This window comes from Meriones unguiculatus (assembly GCF_030254825.1).
Source record: "Meriones unguiculatus strain TT.TT164.6M chromosome 13 unlocalized genomic scaffold, Bangor_MerUng_6.1 Chr13_unordered_Scaffold_34, whole genome shotgun sequence".
In the NCBI taxonomy this organism is placed as follows: domain Eukaryota; kingdom Metazoa; phylum Chordata; class Mammalia; order Rodentia; family Muridae; genus Meriones; species Meriones unguiculatus.
In genome coordinates this window covers 10,307,568-10,334,189 of record NW_026843646.1, presented here as the reverse complement: position 1 = coordinate 10,334,189, position 26,622 = coordinate 10,307,568, and the positions used below count along the sequence as shown (strand labels likewise).

General features: G+C 44.0%; 1 protein-coding gene across 1 annotated transcript in view; it reads right to left on the bottom strand.

Moving 5' to 3' along the window:
- LOC132650919 (grainyhead-like protein 2 homolog) overlaps positions 1 to 26,066 on the bottom strand; it is a 59,511-nt gene extending 33,445 nt beyond the window's left edge. Inside the window, exons 1-2 of the mRNA XM_060376250.1 lie at positions 26,045 to 26,066; positions 25,517 to 25,611 (exon numbers count right to left, since the gene is read on the bottom strand). Coding sequence (XP_060232233.1) covers positions 25,517 to 25,611; positions 26,045 to 26,066 — 117 coding nt within the window. The remainder of the gene's footprint in view (positions 1 to 25,516; positions 25,612 to 26,044) is intronic.
- Positions 26,067 to 26,622: the final 556 nt, after the last annotated feature.

Below are 26,622 nucleotides of genomic sequence, written 5' to 3'. Positions count from 1 at the left end.
CAGCCAAAAGATGGCATTTTCATAGTTTGCATCTACAATTCCCCCAGAGATGAGTGCTGTTAGAGGCTATGAAAGCTTTAGGAAGTGGCCTGGCTGGGAACTCTGTCTCTGGGTCCTATGTTATATAGCCAGCCCCTGGCTCTTGGCATGCTCTCTGCCTTCTGGTCCACCTTGATCTGAACAGCCTCTGCCACACACTCCTACCATGATGCCTCCCACCCACAATGCACTGGGACCTTCTGAAACTCTGGGAAAAGAAAGAAAAACAAAACACCTTTCTTCCACTAAGCTGTTTCTAACAGGTGCTCTGGTCATTGTGACACAAACTAATATAGACACTATGTAATAGCGATTTTTATTGGAATGAGCAAAGAACACTGACAAGAACTAGGAGGAAGGGTAGCAGGGACAGGGGTGGACCGGGACATATATTATTATGTGTAACACAGTTTCAAAAGTGTTATCCCATCAAAAGTGGGCTTTTGATGGATGTCAAAACCTTTGTGCCTCTGTGAAAGTGCCTAGAGTTGCCCTGAAGGAAAATGAAGGCCACAGAGTTCTTCCTAGGTACAGGGCTGATCTGTTTGATACCCTGTAGACTTTTAGTAATTTACACCACCAGGCATCTAATTGTCAGTGCTTCACCTCTTCACACATCCTTTTACCTGTGAGCTCCTCCTTATGCCCATCAGGGGTGTCTAAGGACATTTGACAAGTTTCAATGATGTGCTAATTACAACAACTTTGCCAGCTGTGCCACTAGCTCCCACCTTTCTAGCCAAAACCCGAAAACAAATACTAAAGGTACTCTGTCTCACTGTACGTCTAGAGATCTAATGTGTGGGTACTCTGAGAGACATTGGATTTGTGTTAAAGAAATGTTTTCCCATCTGTTTGTCTTTGAGACAGGGTCCCCTTGGCAGCTCAAGGTCACCTGAAACTTGAAGCTCCCTCTTTAGCCCAGGCTAGTATTAAACTTGTGGTGATCCTCCTGATGAAGGCTCTCTAGAGCTGGAATTACAGGCATGGTGTACAATAAATTTTAGCGGCTTTGTACACAGACACAGGCATAGGTGCGTGCGCACAGGAAGGGAAAGAATAACTGTATAATACATAGTTTAATTTCCCTACTTTGCTCTTTATATACCCTGTAATATCATGTTATATATTATAAAAATAAAGAAAAGATACTTTTAAATATATACATTCATTTCACTCATTCATTCTTTTCATTCATTTATTCAGTCTATAAGTATCCATGGAAGCACACAGTGAAGCACACAATGCATTAAATGGTGTAGGATCTTAGAAAGAGACAGAAGCTAACAATTCGAGGAGAATGCAACCAGTGCTCAGCAATGACCATCATACAGTGGTCGAGTACAAGAGAGGTGTGAGCAGAGGTCCCGCAGAACAAAGTCCTCAGCCTGGAGGAAACTAGTGAAACATAAGCCACAGATACTCTAGATTTGAGCAGGGGCCTCACAGAATCTAAAGAAGCCTGGGGGCAGGGGGGTGAGATCCACTGAAGATGCAAATGCCTGAGTAATGAAGACTATGGCAGGCAGGATGCATCTTCCAAACTTCCAGGGTAGAAATATTCTGTCCATAACAGTCACAGTAACAGAAAATGCTACCTTGGAGAGTCCCTAAATGACAGAGAAATTTTATTTAACATTCACTTAAGCAGCAAATGTTTTCAAATATCTTAAGTTTCCTGAGGCTGCAGCAACACAAATATGCAAGCTCTGTGCCCTGCAACCACAGAAGGCAGGGGTGAGATGGGGTGAGAGATACGTGCTGGTGTCTTAAAGATTACAGTAGCAACGTGACCACTGATGTGATGGTCAGGAAGGAGGCATCCTTTTCTAGGCACACTTGACTTGTTCTATTGCTGCCAATGGGATGATCTAGGCCAGAATGCAGTTTTGTATCAGCAAACAAAATGCTCACTCTGCTGAATTAGTGGTTGTCCCTAATTCTGGCCCTGCATTTCACAAAGATCTCCCTGATGTAATCCACCATCACTCCAGACTCCATCTATAGGTCTGCCTAGTAGAAGAGAAGACAATGTTCCGGTGGATATTTCCTACATGACTGGCTTGCTAATTTGCATGTCATTCACTGAGGGTCAATGATAGCTAGGAAGAAAAGCTAATTATGGTCTGTCATCTCCAAGTCTGACCTAAGAGAGCTAGAGCAACAGATCATGACTATTTACAAGGACCACTTAAGTAGCCTAGTCATCTAGAGCCAATGAGATAACGGATGCTCACTGGCAATAAATAGACTCAGTCATTCTTGGAGAAGGCATAAAAGTCAATCACCCTTTACACAAGGTCCTTAAGAGCCAATAGAGTTCAACAGGGAGATATTTAGATTTAATGCTCTTAAAAGAGAAAGGTCTCCACAGAAGGCCCAGAGTGGCTCAGACTCAAGGCAGCCTGATCCCATAAAAGGTAAACCTCAGGAGCCTGCCTTCTGTGCTGGCATCTCTCGGGTCAGCCCAGCATGCAGGGTGCTGTGCTGGGCTCAGCAGCGCTTCCTTCTCCTGGCCACCTCCTGGAAAGCAGTTTCAGGGTCTGATGGCATCAATCACAGCCTGGCTGTGCCACACTCAAAATCCAAATGGTTGAACTTTAACGGAAGTGGGGGTGGGGCTGCACAGAAGGCTGTTAACTGAAACCTTGGCCGAGGAGCTGATAAGCATTTGCTTCTTTTGGCAAACCCAACCATGTCCCACAGCTCCACCAGCAGCAGGCAAACACAAGAGCAACTTTCCCCTAAGTTGACCTACAAAGAACCCAACGTAAATGTGTTGCAGAGCTGAAGACAAAGCATGATTTCACCCCCTGAATGTTCATCTAAATGTCAAGCACAGAAAGTTATTTCTAGCTTCAACAGGAGCTCAGGCTATGCAAAGAGCAGAAGGACCCGGTACACAGTTGACCTGTCCCTGAGTTACACACAATTGTGCGGCCTCTGCTTACATCCTTCCCAAACCTCAGGTGGATTCCTCTAATTCTAGAAGCACACTTTTCCTTCTTCAGGAAGACTAATTAAATCTTGTGCAGTCAGGCAAATAATAGACACCATTTCAATTTCCTCACATGTTCAGAATGAAGCAGATAATTTTTTAGACACCTTCCCCAGAAAAAGCAGTCTAAAGCATGTGACTTTTTTAAAAATAAAATCACTTGTTACATGTGAGTGACAATTCCCCTTTTGTGGCTTCGAACATAAAAGTGACTTTGCTGAGGTCTCAACCCCAGCTGCACACCAGGCAAATAAGACAGTTTATTAAAATAAACACAGCAGGGAGCTTCAGAGCCAACCCATGATCTCATTATTTTTTTTTTCAATGCAGTTTATTCAGGAACATTGAACAATCCTCGGACCCCGGGGAAAGCCAGCCCACAGCTTAAATAGCCTCTGGGTAGCCAACCCAGGCGTGCCATGGGGGCAATGCAGATAGGTCCACATACATGGAAGCAAGCCAGATCCTCGGCCTTAGCCAAATGTGGAGTTGTTCGTGACAGAGAGCACTCACCATCGGGAAGGTGGAAGGCGGAAACCAGCTCCATCTTTAAGGCATAGCATTCCGCAGCTCTCTACAGTTCCCCCTTTTTGTTTTAGACGCATCAGGCAAGAGTAGAGGTCTGATCTCTGATATTAGAAATAAATTGGGACTTTGTACAGATGTTCATTTAGGTGTCATCCACCCAAAGAGCATCAGACCGTCCGATACCTTTTTCTCAGAGGCGGGACCTGGGGCATCAACCCACATGCAATCAGACATGCTCTTCTCTGGGTCCGAATCGGCTGACCCTGAGTACAGTGCTTAGCCTCGCATCCTGAGCGTATCATTTTAGCTTTTTATGGTATCCAACCATGCTTGGGGAGAATGTCCTGCTTCAATGACTGTAAAGGCCTGAATGATCATGGCTGCATCACACTGTTGTGAGACTCTAATCTTGCATATATACCACAGGCAAACCAAGGAGACCAACACCAGAAGGCCTGCTAACACTCCCATGCCCGCCCATTCCTTCAGATGATTCATGGCTGCAGCAATCCATGTTGATAATCCTGTGGCTAGTCCTGCGTCCACTCCGGTAGAATTTACTGTGACAATGGCCACTCTCAGCTGCTCCATCGTAGTATCGAATTCTCCAGTCCAATTACCTAAAATATAGCTCGACAATTGTTTAGACAGATTTGCAGCGCAGGAAAAATTCTCATGTTGTATGCTAGTGACACAAAGTCCAGCATACTTTCATTGACAGCCAGGTTGAGCGATTTGCCATAGGGTATCAATTCGCTCCTGCAAGAGGTCAATCCTCTGATTGAACACCATCAAGCTTCCTTTTAGTTGAGCATTAATTCCTTTATGTACAACTAAGGCATGAGCTACATTGGCTAAATGAGTATTCAGGGTCTGAGCAGTCTGTCCAGTATGACTCATGGCTAATGCCCTGGTGGTAGCTCCAACAGCCGTCAATGAGATGGTAGTAACAATGGTGGCTGTAGTTCCAAGATCCCTTTTCTGTCTGAAGAGAGTCATAGCGTGAGGGGCATCAATGGGCATAGGCACCCAGTGAGGCATGCGAGTAACCAGGGCATACCTAACTTTCCTAGCATTCCAGCATTGGGCAAAAAAGCAAGTATGATTACCACAATTACTTGGCTCTATCTGGCTAATAATGAATAAAAATGGGGGATATAGACAAACAGGTGTGGGCTTATAGGAAATATTATGAGAAGCCTTAACCCCTCGTTGGAACATCCTGTGTCAGTTCTAGAACTAGCAGTGGTGGTGTCTGAGGTCTGAGTAGGTTCAGGAGACCATTGCCCCCAGGGGCGAGATGTACTCCATGCCAATTGACTAACTCCATGTTTTCCTCCAATTTTGAAAGTCATTTAAGGTTCTTAAATTATTTTTTCCCTTTTTTCTTAAATTTTTCATCAATTACACTTTATTCATTCTGCATCCCCCCATAAGCCCCTCCCTCCTCCCATCCCAATCCCACCCTCCCTCCTCCCTCTGCTTGCATGCCACTCCCCAAGTCCACTAATAGGGGAGGTTCTCCTCTCCTTTCTGATCTTAGTCTGTCAGTTCACATCAAAAGTGGCTGTATTGTCCTCTACTGTGGCCTGGTAAGGCTGCTCCCCCCCCAGAGGGAGGTGATCAAAGAGCAGGCCAATCAGATTATGTCAGAGGCAGTCCCTCTTCACATTACTATGTAACCCAATTGGACTCTGAACTGCCCTGGGCTACATCTGTGCAGGGGTTCTAGGTTATCTCCATGAATAGTCCTTGGTTGGAGTATGAGTCTCTGGGAAGTTCCCTGTGTTCAAATTTTCTTGTTCTGTTGATCTCCTTGTGGAGACCCTGTCCTCTCCAGCTCTTACTATTTCCCAGTTCTTACCTAAAATTCCGTTCACTCTGCTCAACAGTTGCCCATCAGGCTCAGCATCTGCTTTGATAGTCCGAAGGGCAGAGGTTTTCAGAGGCCCTCTGTGGTAGGTTCCTAGGTTGTGTCCTGTTTTCTTCTTCTTCTGATGTCCATCCTCTTTGCCTTTCTGGATGGGGTTTGGACGTTTTAGTTAGGGTCCTCTCTCTTGCTTAGTTTCTTTAGATGCACAGGTTTTAGTGGGTTTGTCCTATGTTGTATGTCTATATGAGTGAGTATATACCATGTGTGTCTTTTTGCTTCTGAGACAACTCACTCAGGATGATCCTTTCCAGATCCCACCATTTACCTGCAAATTTCATAATTTCCTTATTTTTCATTGCTGAGTAATATTCCATTGTGTAGATGTACCACAATTTCTGCATCCATTCTTCAGTTGAGGGGCATCTGGGTTGTTTCCAGCTTCTGGCTATTACAAATAAAGCTGCTACAAACATGGTTGAGCAAGTGTCCTTTTTGTGTACTTGAGCCTCTTTTGGATATATGCCCAGTAGTGGTATGGCTGGATCTTGAGGAAGCGCTATTCCTAGTTGTCTGAGAAAGCGCCAGATTGATTTCCAGAGTGGTTGTACAAGTTTACATTCCCACCAGCAGTGGAGAAGGGTTCCCCTTTCTCCACAACCTCTCCAGCATGTGTTGTCACTTGAGTTTTTGATCTTGGCCATTCTCATGGGTGTAAGGTGAAATCTCAGGGTTGTTTTGATTTGCATTTCCCTAATGGCTAATGAGGTTGATCATTTCTTTAAGTGCTTCTCTGCCATTCGGTATTCCTCTACAGAAAATTCTCTGTTTAGCTCTGTTCCCCATTTTTTAAGTGGATTACTTGGTTTGCTGCTTTTCAGCTTCTTTAGTTCTTTATATATACTGGATATGAGTCCTCTGTCAGATAAAGGGTTGGTGAAGATTCTTTCCCAATCTGTAGGTGGTCGCTTTGTTTTGATGACGGTGTCCTTTGCTTTACAGAAGCTTTTCAGTTTCATGAGGTCCCATTTATTGGTTGTTGCTCTTAGAGCCTGTGCTGTTGGTGTTCTGTTCAGGAAGTTTTCCCCTGTACCAATGAGTTCTAGGGTATTTCCCACTTTTTTTTCAAGCTGATTTAATGTGTCTGGTTTTATGTTGAGGTCTTTGATCCACTTGGACTTCAGTTTTGTGCAGGGTGACAAGTATGGATCTATTTTCATTTTTCTACATGTAGACATCCAGTTAGACCAGCACCATTTGTTGAAGATGCTATCTTTTTTCCATTGTATGGTTTTGGCGTCTTTGTCAAAGATCAGGTGTCCATAAGTGTGTGGGTTTATTTCTGGGTCCTCTGTTCGGTTCCATTGATCCCATGATCTCATTATTAATTTCCACTGTTTCTTGGGCTTTCCAATAGAAACAGTCAACCCTATCTTTAATTGATTTAATTTAGAAAGCAATTTAAGATTTAAAACTAAATCCTCACAACCATGATTCAGTGTCATGGATTTATTTGACTTCATACAAATTGAATTTTGTACTTGTACTATCTTTCTGGCTAAAGGCTATTTATTAATGTATTTCCTAATACTCAGGATCCTAAAGAACTCATCTAAAGAATCACACAGGTTTATTGCAATAACCACAGGTAGGGTGTGCACCCAGAAATAAGTTTAACACTAGAACCCATTCTCCCTTCATGAATATTATATAAATAAGTAAGTGTGTTGGTGCCAATTTCTCTCCTCTTTTTTCTTCTTCCTCCCTCTCCTCCCCCTCCTTCTTTCCCTTTCTCCCTCTCTCCTTCTCCCACCCCTCCTCCTTCTTCTCTCCCCTTCTCCTTCCTTAGGCAGGATCTCACTATGTGGCTCTAGCTGTCCTGGAACACACTAGATAGATAGTTCTCTGTCCTGAACTCAGAGATCCTCCTGCCTCTTCCTCTGCCTCTGCCTCTGCCTCCCAGGTGCTGGGATTAGTTCTTGGTTCTTATTAAAGACCTTTAGATAGCTTCCTTACATTTTGTCATTTTTCTTCCACATGAGTGCAGATGGAATGACAAATGAAACAGGCAAAAAAGTAAGAGTAAACTCTAGCCAAGCAAGAACATAATAAAATGTGAGCTATCGCTCACTTCACGCTGTGACTCACCCAGCAGTGACAAGCATCCTCCTGTGCTAGCAGTGTGCTCAGAGGTGAGGATAGCAAGGCAAGACCAGCCCCCACACCTGCTCTCAGGCCCCTTTGCTGTTTTGTTCAGGATTTCCTGAAGCCTCCGATTATACAGCACTTGTAGATATGATTACTGTATTTCTTTTTTTTTGTTTGTTTTATCTTTCATTCTTACAATGTATTTTATTTTTTACACATGCTACAAGTGCGTCTGAATACACAGATGAACATTTGAGTTGCTCTCACATTCTACCCTGCCATGGTTTTTCTGTTTTTCCACCACCAGTGTTGTTGTTTTCAGAGCACGTCAAATCTGGTCCATTTCAGGGCACTTTGGTCTGCTGTCTCTGCAGATCCACACTGGACGACTGGACGACTACCCCGCCCCCTTTGAGACTTCAGTTCAATACTAACTCTTCAGACACACAAGCCAGAGTTACTTTTCTCTCCTTCCCATCCAGAGGCATACTTGACTGCATTTCTCTTTTCTGTTTTTTTCATACACTGAAGAAGTATTTGAATTTAATGTGTTTAGTTACCTGTTCCATGAGGGCAAAAGCCCAAAAGGCCATTTCTCTGTCTCAGGTCAGCTTCATTCTGCCAGGCTTAGGTTCCTCATCAAGTATTTACTCAATGAGTTAAGAAACATAATTTTTTTCCAAATATGCATTTTTCCTTTATGCACAATCGTGCTTTCATAATAGTACCTAGAAGCTGAGACTGACAGAGTAGCTGAAGTTGTCAAGACCACACAGTGGGTCACTGCTGACCGGATATACCCTCTGAAGCTACCTGACAGCGCGTCTGCGTGCCCATTTACCTACCTAGTGACTGAGGTAGCAGTATAGCTACGATAAGACCAACAACATACTCAGCATGATTGTCTGTCCGTCCAGCAAACCACCTCCCTATCCACACATGCTCACACCCTTGGAAGGGCTACAGATGAGAAGCACAGAGGCTCTCTAACAGCAGGCCCTGCTCCCGGGACAAGAGCACTGCTCATGCCCAGTTCTAGTCAGTGTTGTGGAACAAGCATAATTAGTTGAACAATACAAACCATACTTGCTATGAGAACTTGCAAAGAAGTAAAGAGCTTAACTGGGAAGGCTCCCTGTAGGAATCAGGGGTGAGAACAAAGGCTGCAGGATGCGGAGATCCCTGGAATCAGTGCCGAAGCTGCCCTGGGGCCCGTGTGTCATGGGTCAAGTGGGACAAGTAGGTGTGGGTCACAGTACCCAGTAAGAGGCCCAGTGAGACCTGAGAAAAGCAGTGGGGCTCCGGAGTGGCAGGGTTCACACCCTTCCAGAGTAGGTGAAACATTAAAAATGTAAGACAAACCTGGGCCAGGCAGGCTGGTAGTGAAAGGGCACAGGGCTCCCCAGGGAGCCAGAGGCTTCGGCTACAGCCTCCAAAGCAAGTGGTAAGTGGTGTCACCTGCAGTGAGGGGTTAGAAGATGCCAGCTTTCTCTACAGCTGAGAGCAGGGTGAAAGTCTTGAACAAAAACAGAGAGAGAGAGAACGAAAGAATGAAAAAAGAAAGAAAGAGAAGGGGAGAGGGAGGGAAGGAAGGAAGGAAGGAAGGAAGGAAGGAAGGAAGGAAGGAGCAGAAGGAAGCTCCTTCAGCCAGCCCTCCTTCTTGCAGACCCTGTCTTTTGAGAAGCTCTAATAATCCCCACTTTGGTGCTATGGTATTTAAATGAGGCCATACTTTTCAACCGGAAAGGAGCCATGCAAGCAAAAGTAAGGAGCTTCCCCAACCTCGCCACCCACCACACAGCCCACAGCCAACCTCCATGATGCTCATCTTTGTAACTGTTCTTCCTCAGAGCCAGAGCAGTCAAGCAGGCCACCCCTGTGCACTGCTCAGGTAGCTCTACTGCACCACAGGGGCCCCCAACCCTGCTCTTTCAGGGGGACACTACCCTATCCTGGCCAGATTTTTCCTCAGGGAGTTTGTAAAGCCAACCTCAGATGACTCCAGTTTATAAGCCTCAATGATTAAACAAACATTAAATCAAGGTAAATTTATTTCTAAAATATCAAATCGGCTGACTGGTGGTGCATGCCTTTAATCCCAGCACTGGGACGCAGAGGAAGGTGGGATTTTTAGTTCAAGGACATCCCAGTCTAAATAGTGAATTCCAAGACAGCCAGAACAACACAGAGAAACCCTGTCTCAAAAAAAAATCATTAAGTCTACTTCTCCACAGAACTTAGCAGGAGGGATGTCTAGGCCAGAGACTCCATTCATCTCCAATTTTCACTGTTCAGCTCTGCCACCCCATTGGATCTTACACAGCAGCATACTAGGATGAGGAGGGCCTTGGACACTGCCTAACAGTGACTGCTTCACACATTGACAAGCTCCCTGTTGTGGGAATTTAAGTGTAAATTCAGTCAACTTTTTGGTGGTTTTGCTTTCTTGTCCTCTCTTTCTCTCTATCACACCCTCTCTGGATAGGGCCTCATATATCCCTGGTATGTGTGTGGCTGGTGATCAAAACCTGGGCTTTGCACATACCAGGTGAGCAACCTAGCAACTTAGCCACATCCCCAGATCTAAAAACTTTGTAATGCTCCAATCCAATACAAAACTCAAAAGGCACCAAAAGCAAAACTGCAAACACTCTCCCGCCCTTGCTCCCCAGTCAAGTACCTCAGTGTACTATGCAAATGTGAGTTCTGTCCTATTCTCAAAGGGCAGAAGAGAACACATATTCCCAATTCTCACTTTTCCCACATAATGATGAAATCTGATAGCTGTGTCTCTTTAAAAATGCTTACATATAGCATGAGAAATCCCCCCCCAATTAGGCTGTTTCCAGCTTTTAGTTTATAACCAATGCCAGTGTGAATGTCTGTGTGGTTTTTGTATACAACTGTACACAGGAACATAAATTTGCTGCTTAAGTTGTTTTCTCCAGCTGAAAGTGGAGAAGAAAAAGCCATGCCTCAGTGGTTCCTGCCTGTGATACCAGTGCTGGGAGGTGGAGGCAAGAGTCTTGGAAGTTCACCTTAGTTCCAGGCCTGTCTTAGCTTCTCTGAGAGCAGGACCTGTGCCTGGCCAGGAATCCCATCTCTCAAAACTGGTATCTCATCTGCTGCCTCAAATACACCCTTGTCTCCCTGGCCATGAGAGTGGAGATGTCCCTTCACAGTCCTCCCAACATAGACCAGCACTATGGAAGGACTGTGCTCAGCCTAGACTTGCTTGGCTCTGTTGTGAATTTGCTGTGTTACTGAGGTAAGCTACTAACTTCAACTCACTCCTCAGATGAAAGCTGTCACCTGGTTAGAATCACGAATAATTGGATAATACGTATAAAGGCCTAGCAGGGTGCCTGATATATAGTAATTGCTGAACAAATATTAGTCATTGTGCACACAGGCACACACCATTATGTCATGAAATCCAAGTGTGTAATCCAATTCTCTGCACAACACAATAGTTTATAGCTGTGAAGTTCAGAGCTGTAAGTAGAATGCAGGGCAGAGACCATGGCTGCTCCACACTAACAAAAGATCAACTGATATCTTCGGTGAGATGCCATCCAAAGATTACTCCTTGTTCACAAGCATTAGCTCCAGTTTTCCTGTCAGCCCTTACCTTATAAAAGAGGAACAAAGGCAAGGCTTTGTTTAAGTTCAATACCACAGATTCCAGCAAATGTTTGTCTTTCCCTTTTAAAGCTCCCTCCGCCCACACCTATAAAAACCCATAAAACCCATAAAACCCATAAAAACGCCATTTGCCCTGCTCGGCTGTGTGTAACTCAATCCTTCTGAGACCTCTCCCAGGAGCCTCTCCCAGTGCTCTCTTTACTTTTGAGACCATGGGATGCCCTATAATATTCTCTATCAGATAACCTGCTTAAAATCGGCCTAAGTTAAGCAAAATACTAACTTAGTCTAAGTGAATGGTAACTTCTGCACAAACGGCTTTATCTTTTAACTGCCATAGAAGCTCCCTAAGAAAAGGCATCAACTTCCTGTTGATGCTGTGGGGTAGGGAACCAGCAAAGTTATGAACCTTGCTCACCCGGAACTATGGCATCCTTTAGGCAGTCCATTCTCTCTCTCTGTGCATTCTGAAAACCAATGTTTGCACATCTTGTCCCCTCCTCTGGTGTCCAGGAGTTCAAGGAAGAGTTCAAGGGAGAGTCCATTTAGAAGCATGCCCTAGGAAGGTACACCATGACTACCAAATTTAGATTTTTGTAAATTACTTTTCAGATTTATGCATTTTATTCTATGAACAGAAGTGTTTTGCGTGTGTGTGCGTGGTGTGTGTATGTGGTGTGTGTGTGTATGTATGTATGTATGTATACCATTTGCATGGCCCAGGCTCTATGAGTTTAGAAGCATCAGACCCTTCAAAGCTGGAGTCACAGATGGTTGTGAGCCACCATGTGAGTGCTGGAAATAGAACTTGGGTCCTCTACAAGACTAGTGCTCTTAACCACTAAGTCATCTCCAGACTCAGAAGTTTAGCTTTCTAAGAGCCCTGTACTTGGCACAGAGCACCAATAAAGCAGGGTGTGATTGCACAAGCCTGTAATTCCAGCACTGGGCAATGGTGGCAGGATTATCAAGAGATCACAGCCAGCCTCTGCTACATGAAAGCTTGACTCAACAACAGCACCTGTTAGACATCTCAGATGAAAAAAGAAATACTGGAAAAGAGACAGCTAGATGAGGCTGGAAAAATGATTCAGCAATTAAGTGCATTCAGTGCTCTTCCAGAGGATCCAAACTTGGTTCCTAGCACCCATGTTTGTGAGAGACCAAAAGATAAGCAGCGATTGTTAACACTATGTAGAGTAGGCGCGGTATAGCAGTAAGTTCCCTGAGAGAAGAGCTACCTCGCTGCATTCTTTCCCGCCTTCCCGGTTCTGGGTGGGTACGTGACTCGGCTCACAATCTGCCTTCCCGCCTTCCCTGTTCTGGGTACGTGACTTAACTACGGCTTTGTTCAAACCACCCAATCAGACCCCTGTAACTATGCTTCTCGCTTCTGTAACCGCGCCTCCTGCTCCCGAGCCCTATAAAAACCCGTCACCCCAACCGAGAGGCGCGCAAGTCCTCCGATAGGCTTGGTCACCCCGGGTACCCGTGTATCAAAATAAACCTCTTGCAGCTTGCATCCGAAGGCTGGTCTCGCTGTTCCTTGGGAAGCGGGGTCTCCCCGTCTAGATAGGCTCCTGGGAGTCTTTCATTTGGAGGTCCCACCGAGATCTGAGACCCCCGCCCAGGGACCACCGACCCAGCGTCGGGAGGTAAGACCTGCCGGCTTCTTGTTCTGTGAGTCTTGTGTCTCACAGAATGGTCTGTCTTTGTGTGAGTTCATTTCCAGGGGTTTCGAGTCCCCCTGTGGTCTGGACTTGGCCAGGTCATCTGTATCAGACGGAAACTAGAAGGAGCCGACGGGCTTGGACTTCTTTTCCGTGCCTCCTGGGAGACGTCTCAGGAGTGCCTGGTAGGGGAATCATTTGCTTCCCCGTCTGAAAGGTAACCCTTCTTGGGTTCCCTCCTGTCTGGAAACACGAGCCGAGTGGGACTCTTTGGGGCGACGCCCCTGAGAGAAAGCTACGTGCTTCATCTGGGAGACGGAGGAACCGGACCTCCGACAAGGTCTCCATCTGAATTTTTGTGTTCGCTTTGGCACCGATCTCGTACCGCGCGGTTTGTGTTGTCTTCTGTCTGCCTGATTTTTGTCATAAGTGTAGTGAGTGTTGTTTGTCTGTCTACCTTTTGTTTTCTGTTCTGAAAGGCCTCACGAAATTTGTTTAAAATGTGTGCCTATGCGCCTTATTAGATCCATAAGCGCATATTGTATAGGCTGCCACGTGGTCTAAAGTGTCTCAGTGTCTCGCCGCCATCTTGACTTCACCATGTGATTTTATAATGTAACCACCATCTTGGTATGGATAAAAAAAAAAAAAGAAAAACCTTGGTCAAATAATTCTCATTTCCTTCTAGGTTAAAAGGATAGCTTATTTTAAATTGGTATTGGTTTTAAAAATTAAATTGCTTGCACTGGTAAATTCTGGTTTTAAAATCTGGTTTTAATTTTAAAGATTATGTTTATGCCTTGTGACTTCTACAAAAGGGGCACTTTGTTTTAATATTGCAAAAACGGGTTTTAAAAAATTGTTTAAAGTTTATCAGACATTTGGGTATGACTATGACTGAGAAAATTGCAGTTTTTGAAATGTATCTTATGGAGAGCTGTTTGTTTGATAAGCTGCTTTGTTTATAAAAAAACATGTTTACACCCTGTTCTTTATCTTGAGACAAAGAAAAGGGGAAGTTTCACCAAGTTCCTTAAAGCTTGTTCTAAGTTCCTTAGAGTTTGGTTGTTACCTTTATGTTATCAGATGCAGGAAAGTTATTTTAAAAAAAAAAAATTTGGCAGTTTCAGAACTCCTCTTTATAGTAATGTAACTTGCTTTTGCTTTGCCTATAAAAAGCAAATCGTACGTAGACTCTGGGCTTCGGCAGGATCATGTCAGAATGGAAAGGATTTTAGTGAGAGTTTTTATGTTGTCTAAAAAGCAAGAAAGAGAGCAAAAAAGTAAGCATGTCTGGTTAAGCCAGAAAAGAAAAGCTAGAAATCTAAATGTATATAGCATGTTGCAGAAGGTTAGTGGATGTGTTATAAAAAGCCAGAGAGTTAATATGATTTAAAGAAAAACTGTATTTTAAAATGTTATACTTCATTTAAAAGGCTGGTGATTCCTCATTACAAAATGTTTTTTTATGCTCTTTTAAGGAAAAAATTTTAGCTGATAGGTTTGGTATGGCTAAAATAATTACAGTTTAAAATTGTTCTGTTATGTAGTTGGTTCTAAAGCTTGTTCGATTACTGGGAACTTTTGGTTGTGGGGGATTATGGAAGCTCCGAAGTGTTTGCTGTATCATCAGCACCTAATGGCCATGTTTGGTATTGTCAGTCACAGCCTGTGCTAATGCTAGCACATGGCCAGCCGCCATGATGGTTCAGCAATGGAGAGCTCGTAAAGCTGTAGTTTGGCTGCCATGTTTGTTTAAGGATTCCAGCTCAGTTCGGTTACACGTGGCCAGCCGCCATGCTGGTCCGGAGATATGTTTAGTCATTAGTGCTAAATGCAAAGCTTTTTAATGTTCAATTTTAATGCAAGTGGTAGGAGCATCAAGATTAGCTAGCCTCTCTATAAACTGTATCCGATTAAAAGGTTTGCTTTGATTTTAGTTCAGAAAGAACAGATTTAAAGTCATGCTAAATACTGCAGTTGAGCCTTACCTAGTCTCTTGTCTATTTGTCTTAAAATATATACTTCTAGGACATGCATCTCGAAAATATGCTAGAATTTGAGATCATAGCATTCTGTTTTATAGGACACAGTTTAGAGCAGATGATAAAAACAGAGTAACTCGGATATGCTGGCCCTCAAGCTTGTCAGAAATCTGAATTAGGCATTTTAACATGTGTAAGCTTATTGTGACAGGAAGTCCCGCAATCCTGGCAGTAGGTCCCCCAAGGTCTCTGAGAAGATTTGGGCACAACGACAGATGAATGCTACTCTGGATTTTGGTATGCTAACCACTGGGCAATACTGCCTCAACTGGCCTACTGTTAGGGCCCAGCCAAAACTGTGGACACCTGGAGTCAATGTTTCACATTGCTAAGGGCGAGGTGAGGCCATTCTCTCGTTTCTTTCTCCACAGAAACAGTCTCTCATCTTATGTGCCTGGCAGAACTGCGTCTGTTCAGGATGCTGAAACACAGGAGCCAGGGACACTGCCTAGGTAATGGGCTAACTAGTCATCCCTGTCATTTTGATTGGCACGTGGATTGGTATTTATTTAGCTTATAATTTATCCTTCTCAGGTCTCTGAACACCTTGACGGCTATGCTAAGCTTACGGTAGCTTTGCAGCTAGAGAAAAGACAATTAGATCGACTGTTAGCTCATTGATCAACTCATTAGCTAGAACCACAGAGTACTAGATACCTTATTTAGAAAAAAAGACAGGTTTGCCTTGCTCACAGGACTCATGTCTTATGATAAATAAGTGGAGCTTATATAGAGTCTGAGAATATAGGAGTTTAGGTTGTAAAAATCTAGAGTGTTATTATTTAGTTTAAAAAAATGTTTCAGGGTTGATAAATTCAAAAGATTGGAGAGTCTAAGTAGTTTTTTTAAGATATAATTAAAGCAGATTAAAAATGGGAAATATTTTAAATTTCTCCCCCCTTTGCTACTGTTGTGCTTATGTTATAAAATTTTAAAAGTTCAGAGTGTTGACATCGATCAATAGAGTTCTGATAAGTTGATGGAGCAATAACTGCTTATTATTCAGTCACCAGGTTAAGATTTTAATTTCCTTTGTTGGCTTCTGAAGATAGACTAAAGGTGCTTCTTGTTATTTTAAAAACATCTGTTTAATGTGTGTATCTGACCCAAAAGTCATAGCTTTTAGTATGGTATTCTTAATATCTGCCATTTCTGGGGTAGATTTTGACACAGAAATATCCTAAACCTATTCCTTCTAGTTGCTTTGTTAAGGAAAGTCCAAGCATCCAGGGTTTAGCACTAAAAGCCAGTAATGTATTTCTGCCTAACTTTCCAGTGTAAACATAAAAGTAAAAGTGAAAACTAAAAGTATATGCTGAGTGTATAAGAATGGCCAAGCTTCATTCGTGACTAATTACAAACAGCTATGCCCACAAAAAAAAAAATGTTACTGTGGACACACTTAGGTTGTGTATAAAGGTTATAAAACAAACAGCTAACTGATACTCATTCAGTGGGATGCAGTTTTACCTGTTACTCTCAAAATGTTTGATTTGCTGAGATGTTACTTTTCTGAGTATTTAAAATTATGTATATTTCCTTTTGTGTACTAAAATTTCATGTGAGTTTCAGGATGTGACCTGGATCTGGCATAGCTCAAAAGGATCGCAGATGAGATTTTCCCTGATCTTTCCCATTTAATAGACAAATTTTAACTTCTCTCTCCAGTCTGAATTTGTCTCAGCAGATCTTCACCTGTTTAACTCTGTCCGGGATCAGCTGTGGACTGCAAGCTGAGATCTGGACTTCCTGGAAACTGACATGATTGCTCCCTGCCTCTTCGGGTGGATCAATGAACCAGATGCTTGGGACTTCCCCATTGCTCAGCCTTTGACTGGCATTTCAGCCTTCCTAGCCCCTGATGCCTACGGTCCAACGGTCAGCTCGAAGAAGCTCCAGAAGACGGATCTACGCCCAAATTCCCCCTAGCAGGCTGAAATGCTAAGTCAAAAGGGGCTCCCTGGCATTAGCTATTGTCTTGGACATCTGCTTAGCTGAAATGGACACTAATATTGCAGCAACTGGGCTAAAAGCCTAGAGAGATCCTGTAATAGTTCTCCTTGGCTTACTACCCCTATATCCACCCTGAAGGGACCCCAGATCCCATTATAAAAAATAATCTATAAGATACAAGGGGTCATATCTGGAAGACCCAAGATTGGGTCTTCAAATGATCGTAGGAAAGGGGGAAATGAGAGACCAAAAGATAAGCAGCGATTGTTAACACTATGTAGAGTAGGTGCGGTATAGCAGTAAGTTCCCTGAGGGAAGAGCTACCTCGCTGCATTCTTTCCCACCTTCCCGGTTTCGGGTGGGTACGTGACTCGGCTCACAATCTGCCTTCCCGCCTTCCCTGTTCTGGGTACGTGACTTAACTACGGCTTTGTTCAAACCACCCAATCAGACCCCTGTAACTATGCTTCTCGCTTCTGTAACCGCGCCTCCTGCTCCCGAGCCCTATAAAAACCCGTCACCCCAACCGAGAGGCGCGCAAGTCCTCCGATAGGCTTGGTCACCCCGGGTACCCGTGTATCAAAATAAACCTCTTGCAGCTTGCATCCGAAGGCTGGTCTCGCTGTTCCTTGGGAAGCGGGGTCTCCCCGTCTAGATAGGCTCCTGGGAGTCTTTCATTTGGAAGTTTACAACTGCCTATAACTCCAGTTCAAGGGGAATCTGACAGCCTCTTTTGGCCTCTACGGGAAATGCATACAAACACACACACACCCAAATAAAAATTAAAATGAAAAAATGAAAGAGGAGGAGGAAGAAAAGAAATAGCAAACCTGAGACATGATAGGTACTGAGTTTAAGGATAGCTTTTAATTAGCATAATCTCACTCACCTAAAGTAACTATAAAGTTGTACAAGATTAAAAAATTCTGTTCTCCCCATTTCACTGCTTTCTTGTAGTGAAATGTCACTGCCATCACAGACCTGCTCTGTTAACAAGCTGTCTCTTAAACTCAGAGGGACTGTACTGTCCACTCCTGGCTCACATGCAGGGACTGGGTGGGGCTTGCTCACCACTAGCTGCACCTTGAGAGAGGAGCACCTGAAGGAAGAAACCAACACACAGGAGGAGAGACAAGGGAAGTTGCTCTACAGGACACAGGTCCTCAGATCTCTACACACTGACTCTGCCTACTTGCCCTATAGTACAGGTGCTGCTAGGCACTGCTTCCCATTGGCTTTTGTCTTCCTCAGAGACAGATTTACAGATGGATGGAGACCTCTTATCTTCAGTTGTCATCAGCCAGCCATCTCAACAACCACTCCTCAAAAAACAGCCTCAGCTTTAGATGACATCTTTTAAATATTAGAGCAAACTCAGATACTTAACATTAATTAGAAGTAGACTAGTAAGGAAGCAGGGCTCAGGGGAAATGTCAGCACGCCATGGCCACAATCACCTGATGGGTTTCTACAGGTACAAGCTTACAGACAACTTTTTATTCTAAATCCTCTCTCTCTCTCTCCATTCCTCCTCCTCCTCTCTCTCCTGTGGGGTGTGTGTGAAGGTCAGAACAACTTGCAGTGTGTTTGCTTATTTGATTGCTTAAGTTGCACATACCTTCATCTTCTCTGAAAATAATCTCCATCTTAGTTTTGTTTGTGTGTTAGATGCTGGGCCTCTTGCATGGTTTTGAACAAAAGGAAAAGAACAAAAAGTCTCTACTATTCATGACAGGAAAAAAATATAAAAGAAAAACACAAGCCCATAAATGTGAAAATAAATTTCAGGATACCAGAGAAAGAACTAGAGAGGTGAGTAGATAGAGAATAAATGTGTAAAGGTAGAAAGAACCCAGTTAAATACCTCAGAACTGCAGTCTTGGGAAATGCTGCTCTTTAGTATGTACAGAGTAGAAAGACCCACTAATGTTAGGCTATTCAGAGCACGCATGTGTGAGTGGGCACGTACACACACATTCAGCAGAGATTGTTGATGTCAAGTTAGTCTACACACATACAAGCACTCAGCTGAAGAGAGCAAAATATCTGAAGTAGTAGCTACGTCCATTCTGGTCAATGGTTTGGGCTTTTGTTATTGTTGGTGGTGGTAGTTCTTTTTGGTTTTTCAAGACAGGGTTTCTCTGTGTAGTCCTGGCTATCCTGAAACTCACTATGTGGACCAGGCTGGACTCAAACCACAGAGATCCACCTGGCCTCTGCCTCCTGAGTGATGGGATTAACAATGGTTTTTATGATACAAACAAGTAATGCTCCAGGGCATAAGGATAAAGAAAGCTCTGGGCTCTGAAGTGTTAAAACAGCACACCAGCTTTTCTGGGGGCCGGCTGCTGTGGGGCTGAGGATGTTAAACATGGGGCCTGTGGCCAAGCAGGAAGAGTCATTTAATCCGCTTTGCTGAGGAGGTGAAGCTGATGCCCATCTTCCCTCCTGGGCCCATGTAAGTTGCACTCTGCAATTATTGGAAAAGGAAAATTATAGCACTTTTTTTTTGGTCTCATTGTAATGGATGATTTGCTTCCATGAAGATGGGTAGGACAGGAGCCTGAGGGTAGCATCCACCCTTCCATCTACCTAATCTTGCAGGACTGGGATGCAAATTGGAAGTTGAGATGCAAAGAAATGTCCTCCATGACATCTCTTAGCCCTGTACATCCAGTTGCATCCTAAACATCTGTTGATACAGACGTGTTTCTGAAACTCTCTTCCTGAGACTGGAAGAACATTCACTGGTAATCTAATAATAAAGGGATGAGTGGGACACATCAAGTCCTTAAGTGCAGCTAGTGGAAGGTATTCAGGCAAACAGGACAGACAGCATCAAACAGGAAGCCTTGTTCTACCCTGACAGGCAGAGACGCTAAATCCAAAGGCAGCAAAGAATACCCTACTATGCCAGCTTAATATTACTGAATTATTTTAGGTTGCTTTTGTTTGTTTGTTTCAAGATGGGGTTTCACCATTTAGCCCTGGCTCTCCTGGAACTAGCTCTGTAAACCAGGATGTCCTCAAACTCATAAATACATCAGTCTGCCTCTACCTCCCCAGTACTGGGATTAAAGGCATGTACCACCACAGCCTGGCAGGTTTTTCTTTAAAACTTGTCAAAAGAAAGGCCAACAAGTTGTCTTAGTGGGCAAAAGTACTTGCCACACAAGCTTGGCAATCTGAGACCTGTTCCCACAACCTAGATAGGGAGTTAGGGATGCTGGTGTGTCTGTAATCCCACAGTCCTCCTGAGAGATGGGATGCAGAGACAGGAAGTTTATGTCCTCCTGCCTGGACTGTGGAGGGTGACAGAGACAAGAGACCCTGACTCAGAACAAGGTACAAAGAGAGATACAACTCTGGGAAAGTGTCCTCTAAGCTCTACATGCATGTCCTCACTCCTGTGCACCCAGGCTCACACAGAGAGACACATTAATAATAATAATAGACAGTAAACAAAAATTTTTCTAAAGAAAGATGTAATAGACTCGTCTTTAGTGTTGGTGAAGGAGAAATATTTTTTAATTCTTTATTAATTACACTTTATTTATTTTGTATCCTTCCTGTGGTTCCCTCCCTCCTCCCATCCCAATCCCTCCCTTCCTCCCCCCTCTGCATGCATGCCCCTCCCCAAGTCCACTCTTAGGGGAGGTCTTCTTTTCCTTCCTTCTGATCCTATTCTATTAGGTCTCATGAGGAGTGACTGCATTGTCTTCTTCTGTGGCCTGGTAAGGCTGCTCCCCACTCAGGAGGAGATGATCAAAGAGCAGGCCAATCAGTTCATGTCAGAGACAGTCCCTGTTCCTATTACTATGGAACCCCACTTGGACACTGAACTGCCATGGGGTATTATCTGTGTAGGGGTCTTAGGTTATCTCCATGCATGGTCCTTGGTTGGAGTATATCTCAGGAAAGACCTCTGTGCTCAGATTTTTTGGTTATGTTGCTCTCCTTGTGGAGCTCCTGTCCTCTCCAGATCTTACTGTCTCCCACTTCCTTCATAAGATTCCCTGCACTCTGCCCAAAGGTTGGCAATAAGTCTCAGTATCTGCTTTGATAGTGTACAGGGCAGAGCCTTTCAGAGGTCTCTTTTTCTCCTTCTTCTGATGTTCATCCTCTTTGCTTTTCTGGATAGGGATTGCACTCATATAGACATATAATATAGGATAAACCTACTAAAATCTGTACACCTAAAGAAACTAATCAAGAGGGAGGACTTTTGCTATGCTCGATCCCTATTGAGAAATATTTTTACTGAATTAAGATTCTTCCAAAATATTGGCTGCAGAGGGATTTTTTTTTAAAGACTGGGGAAGGGGTGACCTCCCTCATCCTAGCATTTGCTAGAGTAGGAAGGCGCAAACACAAAACAAAGGGTGTAGTGTGCTGGTCTCCTAATATGGTAACAAGGCAAAGAGTGCAAGGAATTCTGCAGCACTCTAACGCTCACGCTGGTCTCCTGTATGGTCTCCATGACAGACATCCTAGCACTCAGGGACTAGGTTAACCTTGGAATCAGTATGGAAGAGAGAGCAACACTGAAGAGGCAGGGGGCATTTGAACTCTCCCTGGAAACCTGAGAAAGAGCTGCAGTTAGGGCTGCACCGTGTGGGTGATGTCACCGTCGCAGAGATGCTCTGAACCAGTACTCCAAGCTCACTACTCTTGAATGACTCAACAGTCTTGTGTGAAAAATCACCATCTTGGAGATTTGTGCTTGGCAAACCTGCTTTCTAGTACCAGTGTTTGACTTAAAACTTAAAATCGGAATGCCCTGCAGGTGAGAGTCATGTGAGAAAGTAAGGCTCAGAAGCTGTCCCATCATAACCCTCTGGGTGGGACCTCAGGCATCTGTGGAGTGTTTACCCTGACTCCCCACCATTCCACAGCTCGGCAAATAAAACTGAGGAAGGGGACATGAGATGCTGGAAGCCGGCAATGCCTGTAATACCAGCATTTGGAAGGCTGAGACAAGAGGATTGCTGTGAGTTCTGAGCCAGTCTGGGCCACACAGCTTGGCTTAAAAACCACCCCTGTCCCCAGAAAAAATAAACACAAATGCTGGAAACTCTGGTGCCAGGTCTAGGCCACAGCTGTACCTCACTGCAGGTGCCTTCTGCTGCACTGGCCAGGACCCATGCCCACCTGTGGGGACAGTGGGGACACTCAGAACTCCACCATCTACACACCAAGAACCTGAGACAATGCACAGTGCATGGTCCTCCAGACTGCACAGACCCCGAAGGGAACAGGTCCTGTCCAAGACTGTTTAGCCTGCTTGAGTCACCTACCAGAAAGCCACTGTGGTACAACCAGAAAAACCGGCTCTGAGAGGTGGAACCTTGCAGCCACTAGGCCTGAAGCAGGCAGCCAGCTTGGGACCATGGCCAGAGCCTGGGACCACCACAGAACTTGAGCACATTCCTGGCCAAATGTTGTTCCCATTACTAAAGGAAGCTAAATGACTCAGTGTTGGTGTCCTCTCCTTTCTCCTGCTTGCTCCAGAGGAAAGACAGATGCAGGGCTAAGAGGCAGGGCTGCGTAAGGTCCTCAGAAGCAGAGCACTTGCCTAGCACATGGGAAGTCCTGGGGTCAATTTTAAGGACCACACAGGAGTGTGCGCACACACAAACAATAAACACAACATTAGAAGAGGGGCTAAGGAGAAGGCCCAGTGGGTAAAGTACTTGGCACATACACATGAGAAACATTTTAAATCTCATTGTGTTGCTACCTCCCAACAGTGGAAGCTAGCAAAGACCTGAACCTCGGGTGGATGCCATAGTGCATAAAAATTCAAATGTATACCCAGGGCTGGGCAGAGAAAGTTCCAGAACAGAGTAGCACTAGGATAATGTCACTGATCATGAAAGCCACTTACAACCTTGAAAACTTAGGCCCAGTGCCTCTAGAATTCTTAATTATCAAAATAATTAAAAAACCTGCATCTAATAATAATAATAATAATAATAATAATAATAACAACAACAATAGTGATAACAACAACAATAGTGATGATGATGATAATGATGAAGCCTGGTATTATAGTTTAGGCCTATAATCCCACACCCCAGAAGGCAGCACAGGGAGACCCTATCTCCAAAAAAAATGCTACAAACAAACTAAAAACTCTTTATTTTTAAACATGGGTGAAAATGTTAAAATTTAGAATAATTCATAAATGCACAATATTAACACATGTGCTTTGTGGACCATTGGTCTGTGTTTTCTGGCCACCAAAAAAAAAATCCCAAACATCCTGTGATATAGACTGAGCTGCTGAGACCCCCTCCTGAAGCCTGCAGATATCTGTTGGGTATAAACGTAACAGCAACCCCCGAAAAGAAAACATTTTCTGTATGATATCACCAATCCTCCCTGTTTAGCTGACAGTCTTTCCCACAACTGCTATCCTAGTGTTTCTTTTGCAGTCTACTTACTATAAAATCAGTAATAACCATTTGTAACATTAAAAAGCTTACTTATCACTTAAAACAAAAGACATTCACTAAAAATAGGTATTAAGGAAATAAAACAAACACTGCTGCAGGAAGTATCATAAAATATTGCCCAAGACCATTTGCCAATGTGTACAGAAAACCAGTATGTGTGCCTAGAAGTATACCTGTGCACATATGTGCAAACTCACATACAGACAGGCACACATGTGCACACTCATGCACACAGACATACATGTATCCATCCATGCATACATAAAGTGAGCACTTGTATATGGCAAGTGAGTGGTGTAGAATGAACTGGCTGCAAGATCAGCTAGTGTAGCCCCAAATCAACTATTCCATCAGCTTCCATGGAACCTGTCTCTTGGGATGTCCACTTCTCTTTCAAAGGTCCCTACTGAAACAGCCCTTAACTCACTTGTCTCTACCATCCATTATAGCAGACTGTAATACTGAAAATACAGAGAGGACTGTGGTGCATGTTTAGAGCTAGCTTTAACACTCTAGGCCATCTTCTGTGGCAAAATCCCATTTTTCTTCTCAGTAACCATGAAGTGGATATGGCCTCCCCCTGGTCACACTGCTGATTGGTTACTGGATCCCTTGCTGGATCGATATCCCCCAAAGCCTAGTAAGATGCCTGTAGAGACATTTGTTTTGACTGCCAGAGATTCCAGCACATCCCAGTACTGTGCCCTAACACAAACCCCCTTTGTGCAATAGTCTAGCCTCAAAGAGAAACAGAAAGAGCAGGGGCCAGCACAGGCTAAAGAAAGATAGGCGGCAGGAGCCGTGGAATGGCGCAGACAACCTCAGTAAGCTGTGACAGTCTCAGGAGTGAGGAGAGAGTTGGAGAGGTCTCAGGCAACCAAGAGCACATGCTGTGTGCAGGCATGCTAGAGACACATTTTGCCTGAAGTTCTGTGTGAAGCATCTTGTAGTAGGGCCTGTTCCCTTCTCTGGAACATTCTCCAGGCTGCACTGCTGACTTGTCACTGAATGCCCATTTGGGTCAGCTTTCTTGGGCCTAAAGCCAGTTTCACCTACATTGTTTTATACATGAGTGGAATGAGACACTGAGCAATTCATTTTCTTCTGGAAAGCCTGCTTGCAAACTCCCAGCCAGTTTCCTCTCTCACCCAGCCTTCCCGCTGAGGACAATGAAGCATTGACAGCCTTGTTTACATTGACTGACCTCCTCCTGAGATGAAAGACAAAGTCTTCTAACACTCTCCAGCCGGTACACAGGTACACAACTGAAGCAGAAAACAAGCTTAGGTTTTATCTGAAACATCCTTTAAGTGCAAAATGAGGCTGAAGAATAAGACACTGAGACCCAGAATGAGCTTTGGGGCCTTCAAAACAGACCTGTGAGCAAACAGGGCTATCTGTGGAAACACTTCCTTATCCAAACCAAGGTAGGGCAGGCATCTGTCCTTGATGCCTGTTTGTCAGAGACATTACTTACCCCTGCACGTCTCAGCTACACTTACACCCAAAGAAACAGAAGAGGGTCAGTCAACAAAGAAGTGTTTCAAAGTCATCGTGGTGAAGGTGATTGGAAGCCCTACTTCTGGAGCTCTGCTCCTTCACCTACTGAAGCTGTATGTCGCTCACTGTGAAGATACAAGCTTCCTGATGGTGGCATAGAGAAGCTGGGGGGCTTACAAGACTCCAAGTGTTAGATGCAAGTTCTAGACTGGAACATGTGGCCTGAAGAACTGAGGAGGGGCAACATGGCGGCTCATCACATTTTTTCAGAGCAGAAGCTCACACCCCACAACAAAAGGAGAAAGGCATGAATCCTCTAAAAGGGAATATAGCAGCGCCCCAGTGCTTGGGAGGAAGAGGCAGTTGAATCTTTGTGAATTCAAGGCTGGCCTGGTCTACAAAGAGAGTTCCAGGAGAACCAAGGCTGTTACACAAAGAAACTCAGTCTTTAAAAACCAAAATAGACAGACAGATACATACATGCATACAGATACATAGATAGATACAGAGATGATAGATAAACAAATAACTAAATAAATAAATAAAATAAGAAAGGGACCACGCTCATTTTCTTCTTTTTGACTCAGGTTTCTAGGAAAACACTACACAGGGTTTTGAACAAGAGTCTTCATTCATTAAGAGTCATGGTAGGTTTCACTAACCTTTGCCTCTTCATTCACATCCCAGGTGAAGGAAACAGCATTGTACGCGATCTCTTCAATGTTTCCAATGGTGTTGAAGCTCTCTTTGTAGTCAGCTATGACAGTGAAAGAGAAAAAGGGCTTAGCAGGGTGGTAGCCAAGAGGAGAGGCACAGGCCTCTAATCCCTGCACTTGGGAGGTAAAGACAAGAGGATCTAGAGTTCCGGGTCATCCTTGTAACAGAGACCAGCCTTGGCCAGTACATGAGACCCTGGCTCAAAACACTCACACGCCACACACATACATATGCACCCATGCACGCACACATGATTGTACACTAAAGTAAGAGTCCCTCAATGACACATTATTTGTCAATGGTAAAGTTTTGAATTTGCCTATTTTGCAATGTGACAAGCTACATATTTCTGCTTACAGAATTCTACGGCTGAAAAAAAATTTACTCACGTCTTTTTATTAAGAGTAAATCTATGTGAACCATGTCTTTATCTGATTTGATTATTAGGTCTTTTTTTCTGTTCACCTTCCTACTTCCCACTTTTTTGACAGCCATCCCCCGCTCCCCCCATACACACACAGGGACAATTTTTAGAAGCAAAATATTCTGCCAGTCAGGCGATGTCACTAAAGGAACTGCAGTAGAGTGAAGGCTTTCCATGAGCAGTGATGGTGATAGAGATCAAACACACACTAAGCACACACTACACTGAGGCACCCCCATGCCAAAGAAGGACATTTCTAAAACTTATCTTAGTACTCCAGAGCGTTGCGTTAATCTCACTTGGCTGTCATCTCCTGACCACTTTGGGCTCTGTCCTATGGTCACTCCTTACACAATATGTTATCTATTCCCTTATAGTATGCGTCTATTCCCTCATACAGTATGTAGTGATTCCCTTACAGAGTAGGTATCTATTTCCTTATGGTATGTAGCTATTCCCTGTCATCCCATTAGACTCCCCATGGAGTCAATAGAGATCAGCATGGGTGCTGTGTACTGTTATGGGCATGTTGGGCTACACAGAAAAGCCCAATTTGCTTATCTCCAATGATGAAACTGGTACCTCAGCACTGCAGGAAGATTCCTTATTGCTGGGAGCAGAATGGTG